This window comes from Dipodomys spectabilis, unplaced genomic scaffold (assembly GCF_019054845.1).
Source record: "Dipodomys spectabilis isolate Male_0828 unplaced genomic scaffold, ASM1905484v1 ptg000250l, whole genome shotgun sequence".
Classification (NCBI taxonomy): domain Eukaryota; kingdom Metazoa; phylum Chordata; class Mammalia; order Rodentia; family Heteromyidae; genus Dipodomys; species Dipodomys spectabilis.
This window is the reverse complement of record NW_024870927.1, coordinates 656,544-669,101: the sequence shown is the minus strand read 5'-3', so window position 1 is coordinate 669,101 and position 12,558 is coordinate 656,544. Positions and strand designations below refer to the sequence as shown.

General features: G+C 49.1%; 2 protein-coding genes across 2 annotated transcripts; one reads left to right on the top strand and one right to left on the bottom strand.

Moving 5' to 3' along the window:
- Positions 1 to 1,455: 1,455 nt before the first annotated feature.
- Positions 1,456 to 5,722, bottom strand: Tax1bp3 (Tax1 binding protein 3). Its single transcript, XM_042699439.1, has 4 exons — positions 5,596 to 5,722; positions 2,844 to 2,963; positions 2,388 to 2,465; positions 1,456 to 2,109 (listed from the first exon to the last, which is right to left on the bottom strand). The coding sequence occupies exons 1-4, from the start codon at positions 5,632 to 5,634 to the stop codon at positions 1,972 to 1,974; spliced, it is 375 nt and encodes a 124-aa protein (XP_042555373.1). The 5' UTR covers positions 5,635 to 5,722; the 3' UTR covers positions 1,456 to 1,971.
- A 97-nt stretch (positions 5,723 to 5,819) lies between these two features.
- On the top strand, positions 5,820 to 6,697 carry Emc6 (ER membrane protein complex subunit 6). The gene is made up of 2 exons (XM_042699440.1): positions 5,820 to 5,995; positions 6,128 to 6,697. Exon 2 carries the CDS (start codon positions 6,176 to 6,178, stop codon positions 6,506 to 6,508), a length of 333 nt encoding a protein of 110 aa, XP_042555374.1. The 5' UTR covers positions 5,820 to 5,995; positions 6,128 to 6,175; the 3' UTR covers positions 6,509 to 6,697.
- The last annotated feature ends 5,861 nt before the right edge of the window (positions 6,698 to 12,558 follow it).

The window sequence follows — 12,558 nt, the reverse complement described above, 5'->3', positions numbered from 1 at the left end:
ATGGGCATGACACCACTAGAAGCAGGGGCAGGAAGAAGGGCTTTTCCTCTATCCAGTTGTAACTTAAGGAATTGCAGATCCCTTTCCCCAGCGCAGATTACAGTCAGACCAAGCCCACAGCCCTATTTTATTGGAGCCACCTAGTGGTTGGTTGGTGTGTACATATGTATCTGGGTGCTGTGCACTCCAGGCTGACACTCTACCTCAGCTCTACTCTGTCTTGAAGAGTCGTATGGACTTTGCTGCCCAGGCTTGGCACAGCCTTCTGAGTAGCTAGGATTATAAGCATGAAACACTGGTGCCCAGTCCAATGGCTTTTATAAAATATTGTTGGGCTGGGTATGTGTCACATACCTATAATCCCAACTATGTGGGAGACTAAGGCAAGAGGATCCCAAGAAGCTGGGAAAGGCTGAGGATATGGCTTAGTGGTAGTGTTTACTTAGCTACATGGAGGCTCTGGGTGCGATCTCCAGCACCTAAAAATATATATGTGGTACTATATTAAAAATGGGAGATTGTAAATTCTGGACTTTAAAAAATAGTTCTAGCAGAGGGATGCTATAGTTTAAACCCAAGGCCTACATGCTAGACAGGTACTCTGTACTAAGCTACATTTCAGGTCTTCCAAATTTTCTTGACAAATCTGATTTGGCAGTGCTAGACAGGGCCAGGAGTGACAGCATCATTCTGGTAGGAACAGGATCTAACCAGCCCCATCCCTTTGAACATCTGGGGTTGTGTCCTTGACTGTGTGCTTTAGTGTTTTTGAGTCTCAGGGGCAGTGAGGCTTTGTGAGCAGGGGCTGAATCTAGGTTATTCAAGGCAAATTGAGGGCACTCAGAATCTTCAGTGGTACCAAGAAACAATACATACCAGGTTCCTCACCCCAGCTGCATTGAAGGTGCACCCCAGGTTTCAACAGATGTGAGCCTTGCCAAGTACAGCATGTCTCCTCTGCAGTTCAAAGGTAGCACACCAGCCAAATATTCCATGCAGGGGATCCTGGGAAGACTTAGGCTTTTTCTCAAGGCCAGGAAGTGGGCAGACACTTTAAAAACCAAAACAATTGTCCCAATCCACCCTTAAATCTCCCTAATCTCATGGCTCAGTAAAGACCCCTCATGAATTTCATCCTTTATTGAGCACAAGATCAAGTGTGGGATAGCATCATACTGTCCCATTTCCACATTAACCAAATTAAGGCTTGTTTGTGTGTGCTAAGAGTAGTTGCTCCCAGATGTGAATTAGTAAGCTAAATTCAAAAGTGAAACTGGCATTTTCCAAATGGTAAGATAAAAACACTTTGTATCAAAGTTATGATTTAAAAAATACAAAAGTTAAACCCACAGGTGAAGAGAAACTTGGCAATCCTGAGAGCTGCCCAAAAATGTCAGCTCTGGAATTCATCTAAATCCGTAAGCAGACACGTGTCTTCCCACTCCCTCCCCCCCCCCCCCCCCCCCCACAGGCCAGCACCTGTGGGAGAGGAGGTTAAGTAGCTCTGGTACTGTGTGAGTTTAGACCCCAGCTGGGCATGTAGGGAGCAGTGTGGTGCCCAGGAAGCATGCAGCACACATTGTGGTAGTAACAAGGCAGGGCCAAGTTCTGTAGCCAGAACAAACAGAAAAGTGACCCCACCTGGCATTTCCTAGCTTTGGCAATAGTCAGGTGTTTCCTGTTCACCTGGGCACTGCTATGGGCAGGCAACAGGGCTGAGAACTGAATCTAGTCACTGTAGATGCACAACCACTCAACTTCAGGCCCTGGTTTCCAATCCTCAGTGTCCAGGGGAAACTGCTGCTAACAGGGCTCAGACTTGGGGTAAGAGGGGAAGGGAGGCTGGCTCAGCCTTGGGATCAGCTGTCACCCTTCTGAGCTGAGGCCCAGCATACAGAAGCCAGGAAGTAGGCAGAGCATGGTAGTGGTCACTGTACAAATAGGCAGACAAGTATGAGTGAGGGCAAGCTGCTAGGACAACATGGACTGCTGCACGGCCTTCTGCAGCGACTGCCTTGTCACCAGCAGACGCACCACTTCTTCTGAGCGCTTGGTGAGCCGCTTCCGGGCCTGGTCATGTGTCACCATGGTCATGTCCCAGCCATTTACCTGGTCCAGGGAGAGAACACATCAACTCCTTGAAAGCAGACAGCTTGGGGGAAACCCAGGCCATCCGAGCGGAACCCCAAGTTATCCTCAGCCTTGAAAGTGCCCAGCACTGGAGCCAAGCACACAGGATAGAACAAGCTTCCTTGGGCATCAATACCAGCATGGCTTCCAAAACTGCTCTGGTGAGTCCCTCCCCATGAAAGGCTGGGCTAGCTCCCCCATCCCAAGGGCTTTAACCCCTCAACAAGCCCTTTTTCCTTCTTTGGGACTCCCATTACCTGCATGATCTTGTCTCCAATCTGTAGCCCAGCAATTTCCGCAGGACCTCCCTCAGATACACGTGTGACATAAATGCCCTGGGAAGAGACAACCCAGGTAAAGCTCTGCAGTCCCAGGACTGGCCCGTAATCCACACGGCAGAGCCCAGCAAAGTATATCCTAGCCCTCTGTCCTTGTGCCCACCCTCTCCCTACCACTTCTCTCCCTGCCACTCAGCAAGTACATCTTATGTCAAGACAGCAGGGAGAAAGTATAGATTTTCCAGGATGCTCTAACCTGTTCCTCCTGGCTATCTGAAGCAGGCCTTCATAAGACTGGGAGGCCTAATATTCACCCCCACTTATTCCTACAAGGTCATTCTGGGACCGCCTTAGGAATGTTGATAAAAATGAGGTCTGCTACTTCCATGTAGGCACAGGAAGAAAGCCATACCACCTCCTGTCTGTCCCTCTCACCTTGTCTGTCTTATCTTCTGAGAAGGGATTCTGGGAGGGATCCTGGTCAATCCCACCTCCGATGCTGAAGCCAAGGATTAAGTTCTCACCTTGGCGTAGCTTGTGAATTTCAACTCGTTGCTGCCAAAGAAAAAAGCAAGTTGTAGGTAGGTGACTAGGCACAGAATGAATCTGGTCTATATCCACAGCAACAGCAGACTTTGCCAAGTAATAAGGCCTAGGGCCCTTTGCCAGTATCCAGCTGTTCACTGTTCTGGGAGCCTGGAGATTTGGGACCCAAACTAGCCACATGGAGATATAGCATAGCTCTCTGCATTCAACCTTTTCCCTCCTCTTCCCCTAGGTTTTGTCAGCAAATAATGAGCTTCTCTAGGCCCAGGAACCAAGGGTGCTATGGCTACTGTGGAGAGGATATGCATCTTTCCAGGGAGGGCACACAGGGAAGGAGAGGTTATAGCCTAAGAAAAGCCACATATCTTGCCTGAGGCAGCTCAGGTTGCTGAACCAGCCCTAGAAAGGGTAAAACAGGAAGTACTCAGGAAAAGTGGAGAATATAAATAAGCACTGAAGAGAGAAAAAGGATTTCTTGGCCAAAGGGAAGCAGGTCCCAGGTGCTGTAGGTACATGTTTGTGAGACCTAAGTGTACAGCACAGGATGCAGCACAGGATGTAGGTAAGATGAGACTGAATGAGTAAGTCTATGGGCTACTGGCCTGAGACTGGTCATAGATGGAGCCTCCTCAAGCCAAATTCTTGTGCAGTGTAAAAGACAGTATCTTATGGCTTTCCTACCATGCTTTGGGACTTAGGATCCATGCAGTCTCCTTTCAGAACCCTTGGCAAACACCTTCCAAACACTAGATGCTGAGAGCCAAAGCAGATTATCCTCAAAGTGTAACACAGGACAGGAAAAGACTTCACAAAGGAGGGATTATTTGTATCAGGTCTTGGGAGGAGAGGGGGTGATGCCTGATCTTGGTTCTGAACCCAGTGGAGTTCAAGGAGTCAGATTAGGGTAAGGCACAGCCAGGTTTGATCTGACCACTCCTATAGTCAGTAGAGGAATGGATGTTTCATGAGTGGGATGTGGAAGCCACAGGACATGAGCTACTTGGAAACAAAGATCCACAGACTTGGGGACTGCTCGAGGAGGAGGAAAAGCCAGTCATCTGGCCTGGCTGACTGCCATGCTCAGAGAAGGTGGAGTTGGGAGTGTCAGAAGCCACTGTACAGTTATCCAGAAGGCAAATCTGTGGAGCCAGTCCAGCGAAGCCAGAATGATTGTAACATTCACAAGGATGAACTACACATAAGTGAGTGTGGGAATGGGGAGAAAGCCACCCCCACCTCATCCACTATCCAAGACACAAGAGAGGCCAGACCCACACAAATGTACTGACGTGCTTCTGGCGTTAGAATTGGAGGGTTGTGTGGACCTGCAGCTTTGAGGGAGACCCTGGAACTGGCCATAACATGAAGGGAGGAGGCACAGAAACCCCATCCTGAAGCCCATTCAAGTGACAAGACTCCAGACCTGTTTCAATACACCTTCCTTCATACCCAAGGTCAGGAAAGAGGATTCCCCTCACTGCCTTGCTAAGAAAAGACAGTAACAAAGTTCTCTCTGGTTCCTCACTTACAAACCATTTTTTACCAGCTAAGGAGCAAACCTGCAGCAGCTAAGAATCTGGAAAAGCCAGGCTGGTGCAATCAAGGTAAACTCCAGTCCAACTCTTAGCAGCTGGTCCAGCCAGAGCTGGTGTTCTAATCTCACCCTCACTGGTAACTGCTTTGCCCCCACCCTCCAGACAACCACAGCCCTCAGGTAAGGCACACCCGTCACACACCTCCAGTCCCCTACAGGGCTGAGACTTGCACTTAGCCCTGTGCCTGCCGGACAGGCATTTTCCTCCCCCATTGTCTAAAGCCTCTGGACTGCTGAGTAGGTAACCCAGGTCCTTCCTAAGGTTCTGTCTATGGCTGGGCATGAACAGCTTTCTCTCTGGGACTCAGTTCACCCACCCCTGCCATGGGGTTGGCCTTCAAGGCACCTTCTGTGACTTTGGCATCCATACCTAATTGCCTAAGTCTCCCTCCTCCTCTTTGCCTATTCAAAGAGCACCGAAGAACGAAGCAAACCTGAGCTGACCTCAAGGGTCTCCTCGTGTTTCAAGTGTCAGGCATGGAACCTGAACTTTGTCCGGAGGACTGGGGATCCAGAAAAAGTTCAGAGAAGGATGGAAACGGTCGTAAGAGTATTCTGGGACTGGCCATGGGGGGGTCCACGGAGCAGGGTCAAAGGGGAAGGGGGGGGAAGAGGCCGCCCCCGCCCCCCACCCCTCCCCCGCCGGGCGGTGGCGCCGCGGGGCCCAGGCGCAGGAAGCGCTTCCTCATTCCAGACCGAGACTCAGCTCCGCCCCCCGTGGCTGCCGGCTGGGGACCGGGACCCCGGACCGGGAAGCTGCCTCGGACTCAGACCACCGAGGTCCTTTTCCTCCCTCCTCCCGCCTCAGCCAGCAGAGAGCCCGCCGGCGACAGCAGTGCCAAGGGGCTGGCCTCGGATCCCACCCATCGGTTCCGCGGCTGGAAGAGGTTGCATAGCTGCTCCGGCCGAGCGGGGCGCCGAGCTCCGGTCCCGGTTCTTACACAGGAGCCTCACTCCCCAGGCTCTGCCAGTCTGCTAGGACGTCAGTTTACCGCCCTGCGCAACGGGGCAGCCAAGACAAGAAGGAGCCCGCGCGGGCGCACTCACCACCACGGCGGTGACCGGCTGGCCGGGGATGTAGGACATCTCGACCCCAACCCGGGAACCGAACGCCACTCCGGGAAGCCCGGCCCGAGAACGCCAGGGCCGCGCCCGCCCGGGCTAACAAAGGCAGCTGGACTGAGCCCGCCCCCTCGTGAGGACTCCGCGAGGCTCCAGCCAATCAGGGGCCGGAGCGGTGTCAGCTTTCGGAAATCCAAAGGCGAGCCCAGTGCTAAGGGGAGCGGCAGGGAGGTGCCCACTGCGCAGGCGCCAGGGGGCGAGACCGAGGTGTGCGCACGCGCAGCTTGTCTTCCCAGCAGTCCCCAGAACAAGATGGCGCCGCGGGAGTCTGTATGTCTGCCTATCTGAGGGAACGTCAGGCTGTCTGTCCGCCTCCGTATTCCAGGTAACTGGGAAAACGTGGCCGAGGAAGGCGGATGTGCCGCCAGGCCCGGCCAGCCCTAGCCTTGGGCTTTCCCAGCGGCGTGCGCTTCGCGCGCCCAGTCCCGGCATCAGGGTCACTTGGTTTTCTTTGCAGCTCTGCGTTGCTCCTCGTGGAAGCGAAGCCTGAGCTCCGGCGGGCGCGATGGCCGCGGTGGTGGCCAAGCGAGAAGGGCCGCCGTTCATCAGTGAGGCCGCAGTGCGGGGCAACGCCGCCGTCCTGGATTACTGCCGGACCTCAGTGTCAGCGCTGTCGGGAGCCACCGCCGGCATCCTCGGCCTCACCGGGCTCTACGGCTTCATCTTCTACCTGCTCGCCTCCATCCTGCTCTCCCTGCTCCTGATTCTCAAGGCGGGAAGGAGGTGGAACAAATACTTTAAATCACGTAGACCTCTCTTCACAGGAGGCCTTATCGGTGGCCTCTTCACCTACGTCCTGTTCTGGACGTTCCTCTATGGCATGGTGCACGTCTACTGAAGTGAGGGCAAGGGAGACTTTAAAAAAAAAAAAAGTAAAAACAGATTGAGAAGACTGTTGCCAGAAATTAACACCTTGTAGACCTCCTTAGTTTTTAAATTGAATTCGCTGCTTGGTCTGTAACGTTATAAATAACTTATATCAGAAGACAGCCTGTAATATTCTTCAGATTAAATGAAGTGTGAGATATTTGGTGGAGTGCTTTTCTGCCTTAATGCAAAATGTGCATAGTTACAGAATGGCCAAGATTTGACTCCTGAAGAGCAAGCATTAGGCCATAGCAGGTAGTTCCCTTACATGTGGGCCGGAGAGGGGCCACTTAAGAGTTAACACCCTGAGGGCTGGGAAGGTGGCTCAGTGGTAGAGCGCTTGTCTTGCACACATGAGGCCCTGGGTTCGATTCCTCAGCACCACATAAGCAAAAAAGAAAAAAGCCGGAAGTGACGCTGTGGCTCAAGTGGTAGAGCGCTAGCCTTGAGCTGAAGAGCTGAGGGACAGCGCCCAGGCCCCACGACCGGACCCAAAAAAAAAAAAAAAAAAAAAAAGAGAACACCCTGAGAACTGATGACATTTATTGTGTTCCTACATGCCAGGCATTGTGCCTTGTACTCTTTACACCCATTATCTCACTTAATTCTAGCAATAACTATAGAGATCTTTTTTTAACCCTCTGTTGATGAGGAACCTGAGGCAAAAGTGAAATACCTCTGCCAAAAGAGGCTGAGCCAGGATCCAAATGCAGGTCTCTTAATTTGCTCTTGCCATATTGGCTAATGTATCATTTTCACATCCCAGGATTCCCTCCTAGTAACCACTACTTCCCTAGGCATGAGTGGAGTTCTTCTCATTCCATTTTACCTACCTAGGCACTGCTTGTCTTTCTGCAAGAAAGTAAGTTTAGCTGGGTGCCCGTTGCTCACACATGTAATCCTAGCTACTCAGGAGACCGATATCTAAGGATCACCATTTGAAGCCAGCCTGGGTAGACAAATCTGTAAGGCTTTGGTCTCCAGTTAATCAGCAAAAGCCAGAAGTGGAATTGTGGCTCACTAGCCTTGAGCAAAAAAACTAAGAGGTAGTGCCCTGAGTTCAAGCCCCAGTACTGGCACCAAAAAAAGTAAGAAATTCAAGCTATGATTTCATATCTTGATCCAGAATATGTCTTGGGAAGATTATTTTAAATAGAGTCCTTAAAAGTTTGGTTTGGGTTGGGAAGGTGGCTCGGTGGTAGAGTGCTTGCCTTGCATGCATGAGGCCCTGGATTCAATTCCTTAGCACCACATAATCAGAAAAAGCCAGAAGTGGCTCAAGTGGTAGAGTGCTTGCCTTGAGCTGAAGAAATCAGGGACAGCAACCCAGGCATAGAGTTCAGGCCCCACAACCAACAACAACAACAAAAAAAAGTTTGGCTTAACAGTTGCCTCTGCCTATAAATTGACATTTTCTTGTTAGGAGGGTTATCTTAAGAATATGCTTAGTGAAGAAATGCTTCATTAGAGTTAACAGTAATGAACATGTTCATGTTGAGATTATCATTACCTAATTTTGTAAATATTTAAACAAGTACTGTGAAAGAGTGCATAGAAGCACATTGAAAATGGGGGTCAAGGAAGGCTTCTTTGAGGAAATAGTTATATCTGAGACCCAGAAGTTGAATAACAGCCAAGGAAAGGGTAGGGCAAAAAGAGGCTATCCACAAAAACGGACACATAGGAAGGAAAATGGCCTTTTATCTGGAGAATAGAGGCTATGGGATCGACCGGGATTATGGAGAACCCTAGGAGACAGTTGGTCTTATACCAGAGAAGCTTTTGGAAGTTATCGTCAGAACTGATGTCAATCAGGTTTAGATTTTAAAAAACAACAAAACAGTCATAATGGAGGATAAGAATATGAGTCCAAAGACCCTTTTACAGACTATAGGTAGCCTGTGTCCAGTAATACATTCAAGACCCAAGCATCCTGAATCCCATTTTAAGCTCTGAAACAAACAGGGGGCTGGAAGGTGGTTCAGTGGTGGAGTGCTTGCCTTGCATGCATGGGGCCCTGGGTTCGATTCCTCAGCACCACATAAATAGAAAAAGCCAGAAGTTGTGCTATGGCTCAAGTGGTAGAGCACTAGCCTGAGCTGAAGAGCTGAGAGACAGTGCCCAGGCCCAGAGTTCAGGCCCCACAACTGACTAAAAAAAATAAATAAAAACAAACTGAAAAGAAACTGAAGCCACAGCTTTGCCTCTCCCTGCCCAATGCTGGGATCCTCACACTCATGGTTTGCACAACCCAGTCCTCTTTTGGGCTGCCTTTTGTAGGAAGGGAGGACTCATTCCTGATGCAGAGGAAAAAGTAAGCAGAAGGGTTCCTGTTAGGACAGTGGGGAAAAGGATGAATGACAAGTGTGCAAATTTACTTAACCACTCCCTATTGTTAGGCAGTAAGCTTGTTTGGAACTGTTCAAAATTAGAAGGAAAAAAATATATATACACACACACACACACACACACACACACACACACACACACACACACACACACACACACACATAGTAATGAATGTCTGTTTATGCTGTTTTGAGGGAATGTATAATCTCCTAAGGTGCAAGATGACACACACACTACCCTTGAATAAAAATACCAGCTTTATTAGTGCCTTCCTAGTCTTCTAAGAGTTCCAATACTTTTATTTGAATCCCTTGTGAGAAAATGAGCACAGTATATTGCTTATTATTTCTTGTGTCTGCCTCTTTTGGTCTTCTCTCACCATATATTTTTCCTTAAAACATAGGGTAACTATAAAACAGGCAGGCAAAAATTTAGGACATTTAAAATGGATGCTTTTTATTGTTTTAGAACCAAATGTGTCAGAAAACATATTTTGGGCAGTTCCCAGAAAATGTCTGTCATCTTGCCCCTTGGCCAAAGGGGAAACAGCTGGAAGAATGATGTTGCCTTTGAAAAGAAAACATTCTTTGATCCACTGAAGAATGTGCTGCGAGGACAGCCGCACACATGAGGGGGCAGGGTGCTGGGAGGACAGCTGCACCTGCACACTTGGGGGAGAGGGCAGGGTGCTGGGAGGACAGGGCACACTTGGGGGAGAGGGCAGGGTGCTGGGAGGACAGCTGCACCTGCACACTTGGGGGAGAGGGCAGGGTGCTGGGAGGACAGCTGCACCTGCACACTTGGGGGAAAGGGCAAGGTGCTGGGAGGACAGGGCACACTTGGGGGAGAGGGCAGGGTGCTGGGAGGACAGGGCACACTTGGGGGAGAGGGCAGGGTGCTGGGAGGACAGGGCACACTTGGGGGAGAGGGCAAGGTGCTGGGAGGACAGGGCACACTTGGGGGAGAGGGCAAGGTGCTGGGAGGACAGGGCACACTTGGGGCCGGGTGGGTTGGAGCAAAATGGAGCCTCTTTGCAGATATGTGGGCTATCAATCCAAGGAAGGTGATTGAGCAACTCCACAAGACATCATACTTGGCTGGTATAGACATCTAGAGGAAGTCATCTTTCCCCTGTATGACTGGCCCGCACTAAGAGGAATGGTGAGTGGAGAGGGGACGCAGCCAAGGCTAGTCAGTCCTGATGACCGCAGCCTGGGCTGAAAATAAGCATAGACACTTCATCTCATCCTGGAATATCAGAATAGAAAGGAGCTCTTGGGGTGGGGTGTTACAGTGCAGGCCTTATTTCCAATTCCCAACACTGCTAAAATACTCTGGAAATATTGGTGCTCTCAACAAACCAGTGTCTTTGGAGAAAACTTTTACCAGCTTTTAAGTTCCCGCTTTACCTCTCCCTGAATAAAAGTCCATTTTCTGTGACTCCTCTTGGGTCCCTTCCCCAGATGGAGAGTTTTTGCTACCTTTACTGCTTTTCTTTTACTTTCAAATAAACTTTCTCTTGGTTGAAAAGAAATCCATTTTTCTGCCTGTATTCCCATTGCTCAGATGGCTGAGGATGATGAAGATAGGGAGGATGGAAGAATCTGAGGCCTGTCTCAAAAACCTTCAACCAAAAACGACAGCAACAAAATCCTTCCCTAAGATTCCCCATCCCCCTCACACCAATGTTGTGTGGAAGGTCAGAAGCAGAGCATGCAGTTCTGTCCGAAAACCACAATGGGTTCCTTGGCTTTTCTTAGCTTCTAAGAACTCTTAATATTCAGGCAGTGATGCCACCCAGAAAGCTTTATCAACCATGATTAGGTTAAGTCTCTAAGGCTGTAAATTTTGAGATATCCTTAGGATTAAAGAAAAAAACTTGGTTAAAGAATCCATCAAAGCTGGGTGCCAGTGTCTCACTCCTGCAATCCCAGCTACTCAGGAGGCTGTGCTCTGAGGATCAGCGTTCAAAGCCTGCCCGGGAGGAAAAGCCATGAAACTCCAGTAAACCACCAGAAAACCCAAAGTGGTGCTGTAGCTCAAGTGGGAGCCTTGAGCTGAAAAGCTGACAGTGCTCAGCTTAAGAGTTCAAGCCCCATTACCGACAAAAAAAAGCATCACAAAATAGGTACTGGTAACTCACACTTGTAAAACTACTCAGAAGACTGGGATCTGAAGAATCACATTGAAAAAGCAGAGGTAGAAGTGTAACTCAAGTAGTAAAGCACAGCCTAGCAAGGCAAGACCCTGAGTTCAAATCCTGCCACTCAAGACTCACTGAAGACTGGTTCACACATGTAATCAGCATTCAGAGGCAGAAGAATATCAAGTACCAGACTAACTTGGGCTATGTAGTGAAGCCCTGTCTCAAGAGAGGAGGAGCATGGAAAGAGGAGTGGAGAAAAGGAAGAAAGGGAGAGAGGGAAGGAAGGGAGAAAATACCCACTTCATCCTCTGCCCAGGCCAAAGCAACTCTGTGCCTGTGTTCTCTGAGAATGCCAAATTGCTTGGTAAATTCAGATTTCAACACCTATGTATGGCTACTCTTGGTTAACTCTTGCCAGACCTGAAGCATGCTATGTAGATTGTCACCACTGTATCTCTAAAATGTCCAACAACTGATACATGATAGAATTCAATGAGTATTTACTGATTGAAAAGCTACAGTGAGACATTTTCATTCCCATATAAGTAAATAGTACAATTGTTCCCAAATTCTATGATTGCTGCCATGCCATTTCAAAATCTGGTTAAAAGGAAACAGACCAGTCGTTTACTAGCCATGACTCTTGCTTGTCCCTCGTTTCCTCCCACACATAAAAGTAATATGTTAGATTATGAAACCCAATTGCTTTAGTGAGGAAGCAAAACACCTAAGTGAATTACCCAGATTTTTCACTTTCCATTTGGAAGGGCAAATTGGCTGGCTCAGTTCCCAGATACGCCAAGGTGTGGGAGCTGCTTGCTCTAGAAAGGATTCCTAAGGCAGCAACTTCTACCAATACCCACCCACTCGCTTTGAGATGGGGCCTCCCTCTCTATGTTGTCCAGGCAGAAAACTGAGTCCAAGTCATCCCGTGTGCTGGAATTACAAGCGTTGTGCCTCTACACCCAGCTGACCCTTCTGATGATGCTTATCTCCCTCTCTATGTGCAGAAGAAATCCTTTCCAAAGAGAAGGGACCCACTCCACAACAATGCCCTAGAACTAAATCAAAGCAGCCCTGGAGCCCTGTTGTCTGCTCATAGTCCAGACAACAGTGCGTGCTGGCTACCTTCTGGCCTTGTGTTTCTTCAAGGATTCTTCCATATAAGGGGAAAGGAGACATGATCTAGCCAGTTCCCAAGCCCAGTATTTAAGCTTTCCGTGTGAATTTCTGACACAAGAGACTTGATTCTCCAGGAAAAGATCATTTCCTGAGTGAGCACACAAGTAAGCCAGTGCATTATTAACAAAACAAGGGAGTCTTTTGGAATTGATCACACTTTTTGCCTCCACAAAGAACAAATGTAGGAAGGACACTTTTTACTTCTATTCTTTTGTACCTTTAAATTTTTGAATTATGCAAGTATTACCTAGTCAAGCCCAGCACAGGTGGCTCATGCCTGTAATCCTAGCTACTCAGGAGGCTGAGATCTAAGGATAGTGACATTCAAAGCCAGCCTGGGCAGA

Bases quoted from the DNA above. Each gene is read 5' to 3' on its own strand.
- Tax1bp3 (XM_042699439.1), bottom strand. From the start codon at position 5,634: ATGTCCTACATCCCCGGCCAGCCGGTCACCGCCGTGGTG. The intron at 2,964-5,595 runs GTGAGTGCGCCC...TTTCTTTGGCAG, and splicing joins AGCCGGTCACCGCCGTGGTG to CAACGAGTTGAAATTCACAA. The intron at 2,466-2,843 runs GTGAGAGGGACA...GTCTCTTCCCAG, and splicing joins CAGAAGATAAGACAGACAAG to GGCATTTATGTCACACGTGT.
- Emc6 (XM_042699440.1), top strand. From the start codon at position 6,176: ATGGCCGCGGTGGTGGCCAAGCGAGAAGGGCCGCCGTTCATCAGTGAG.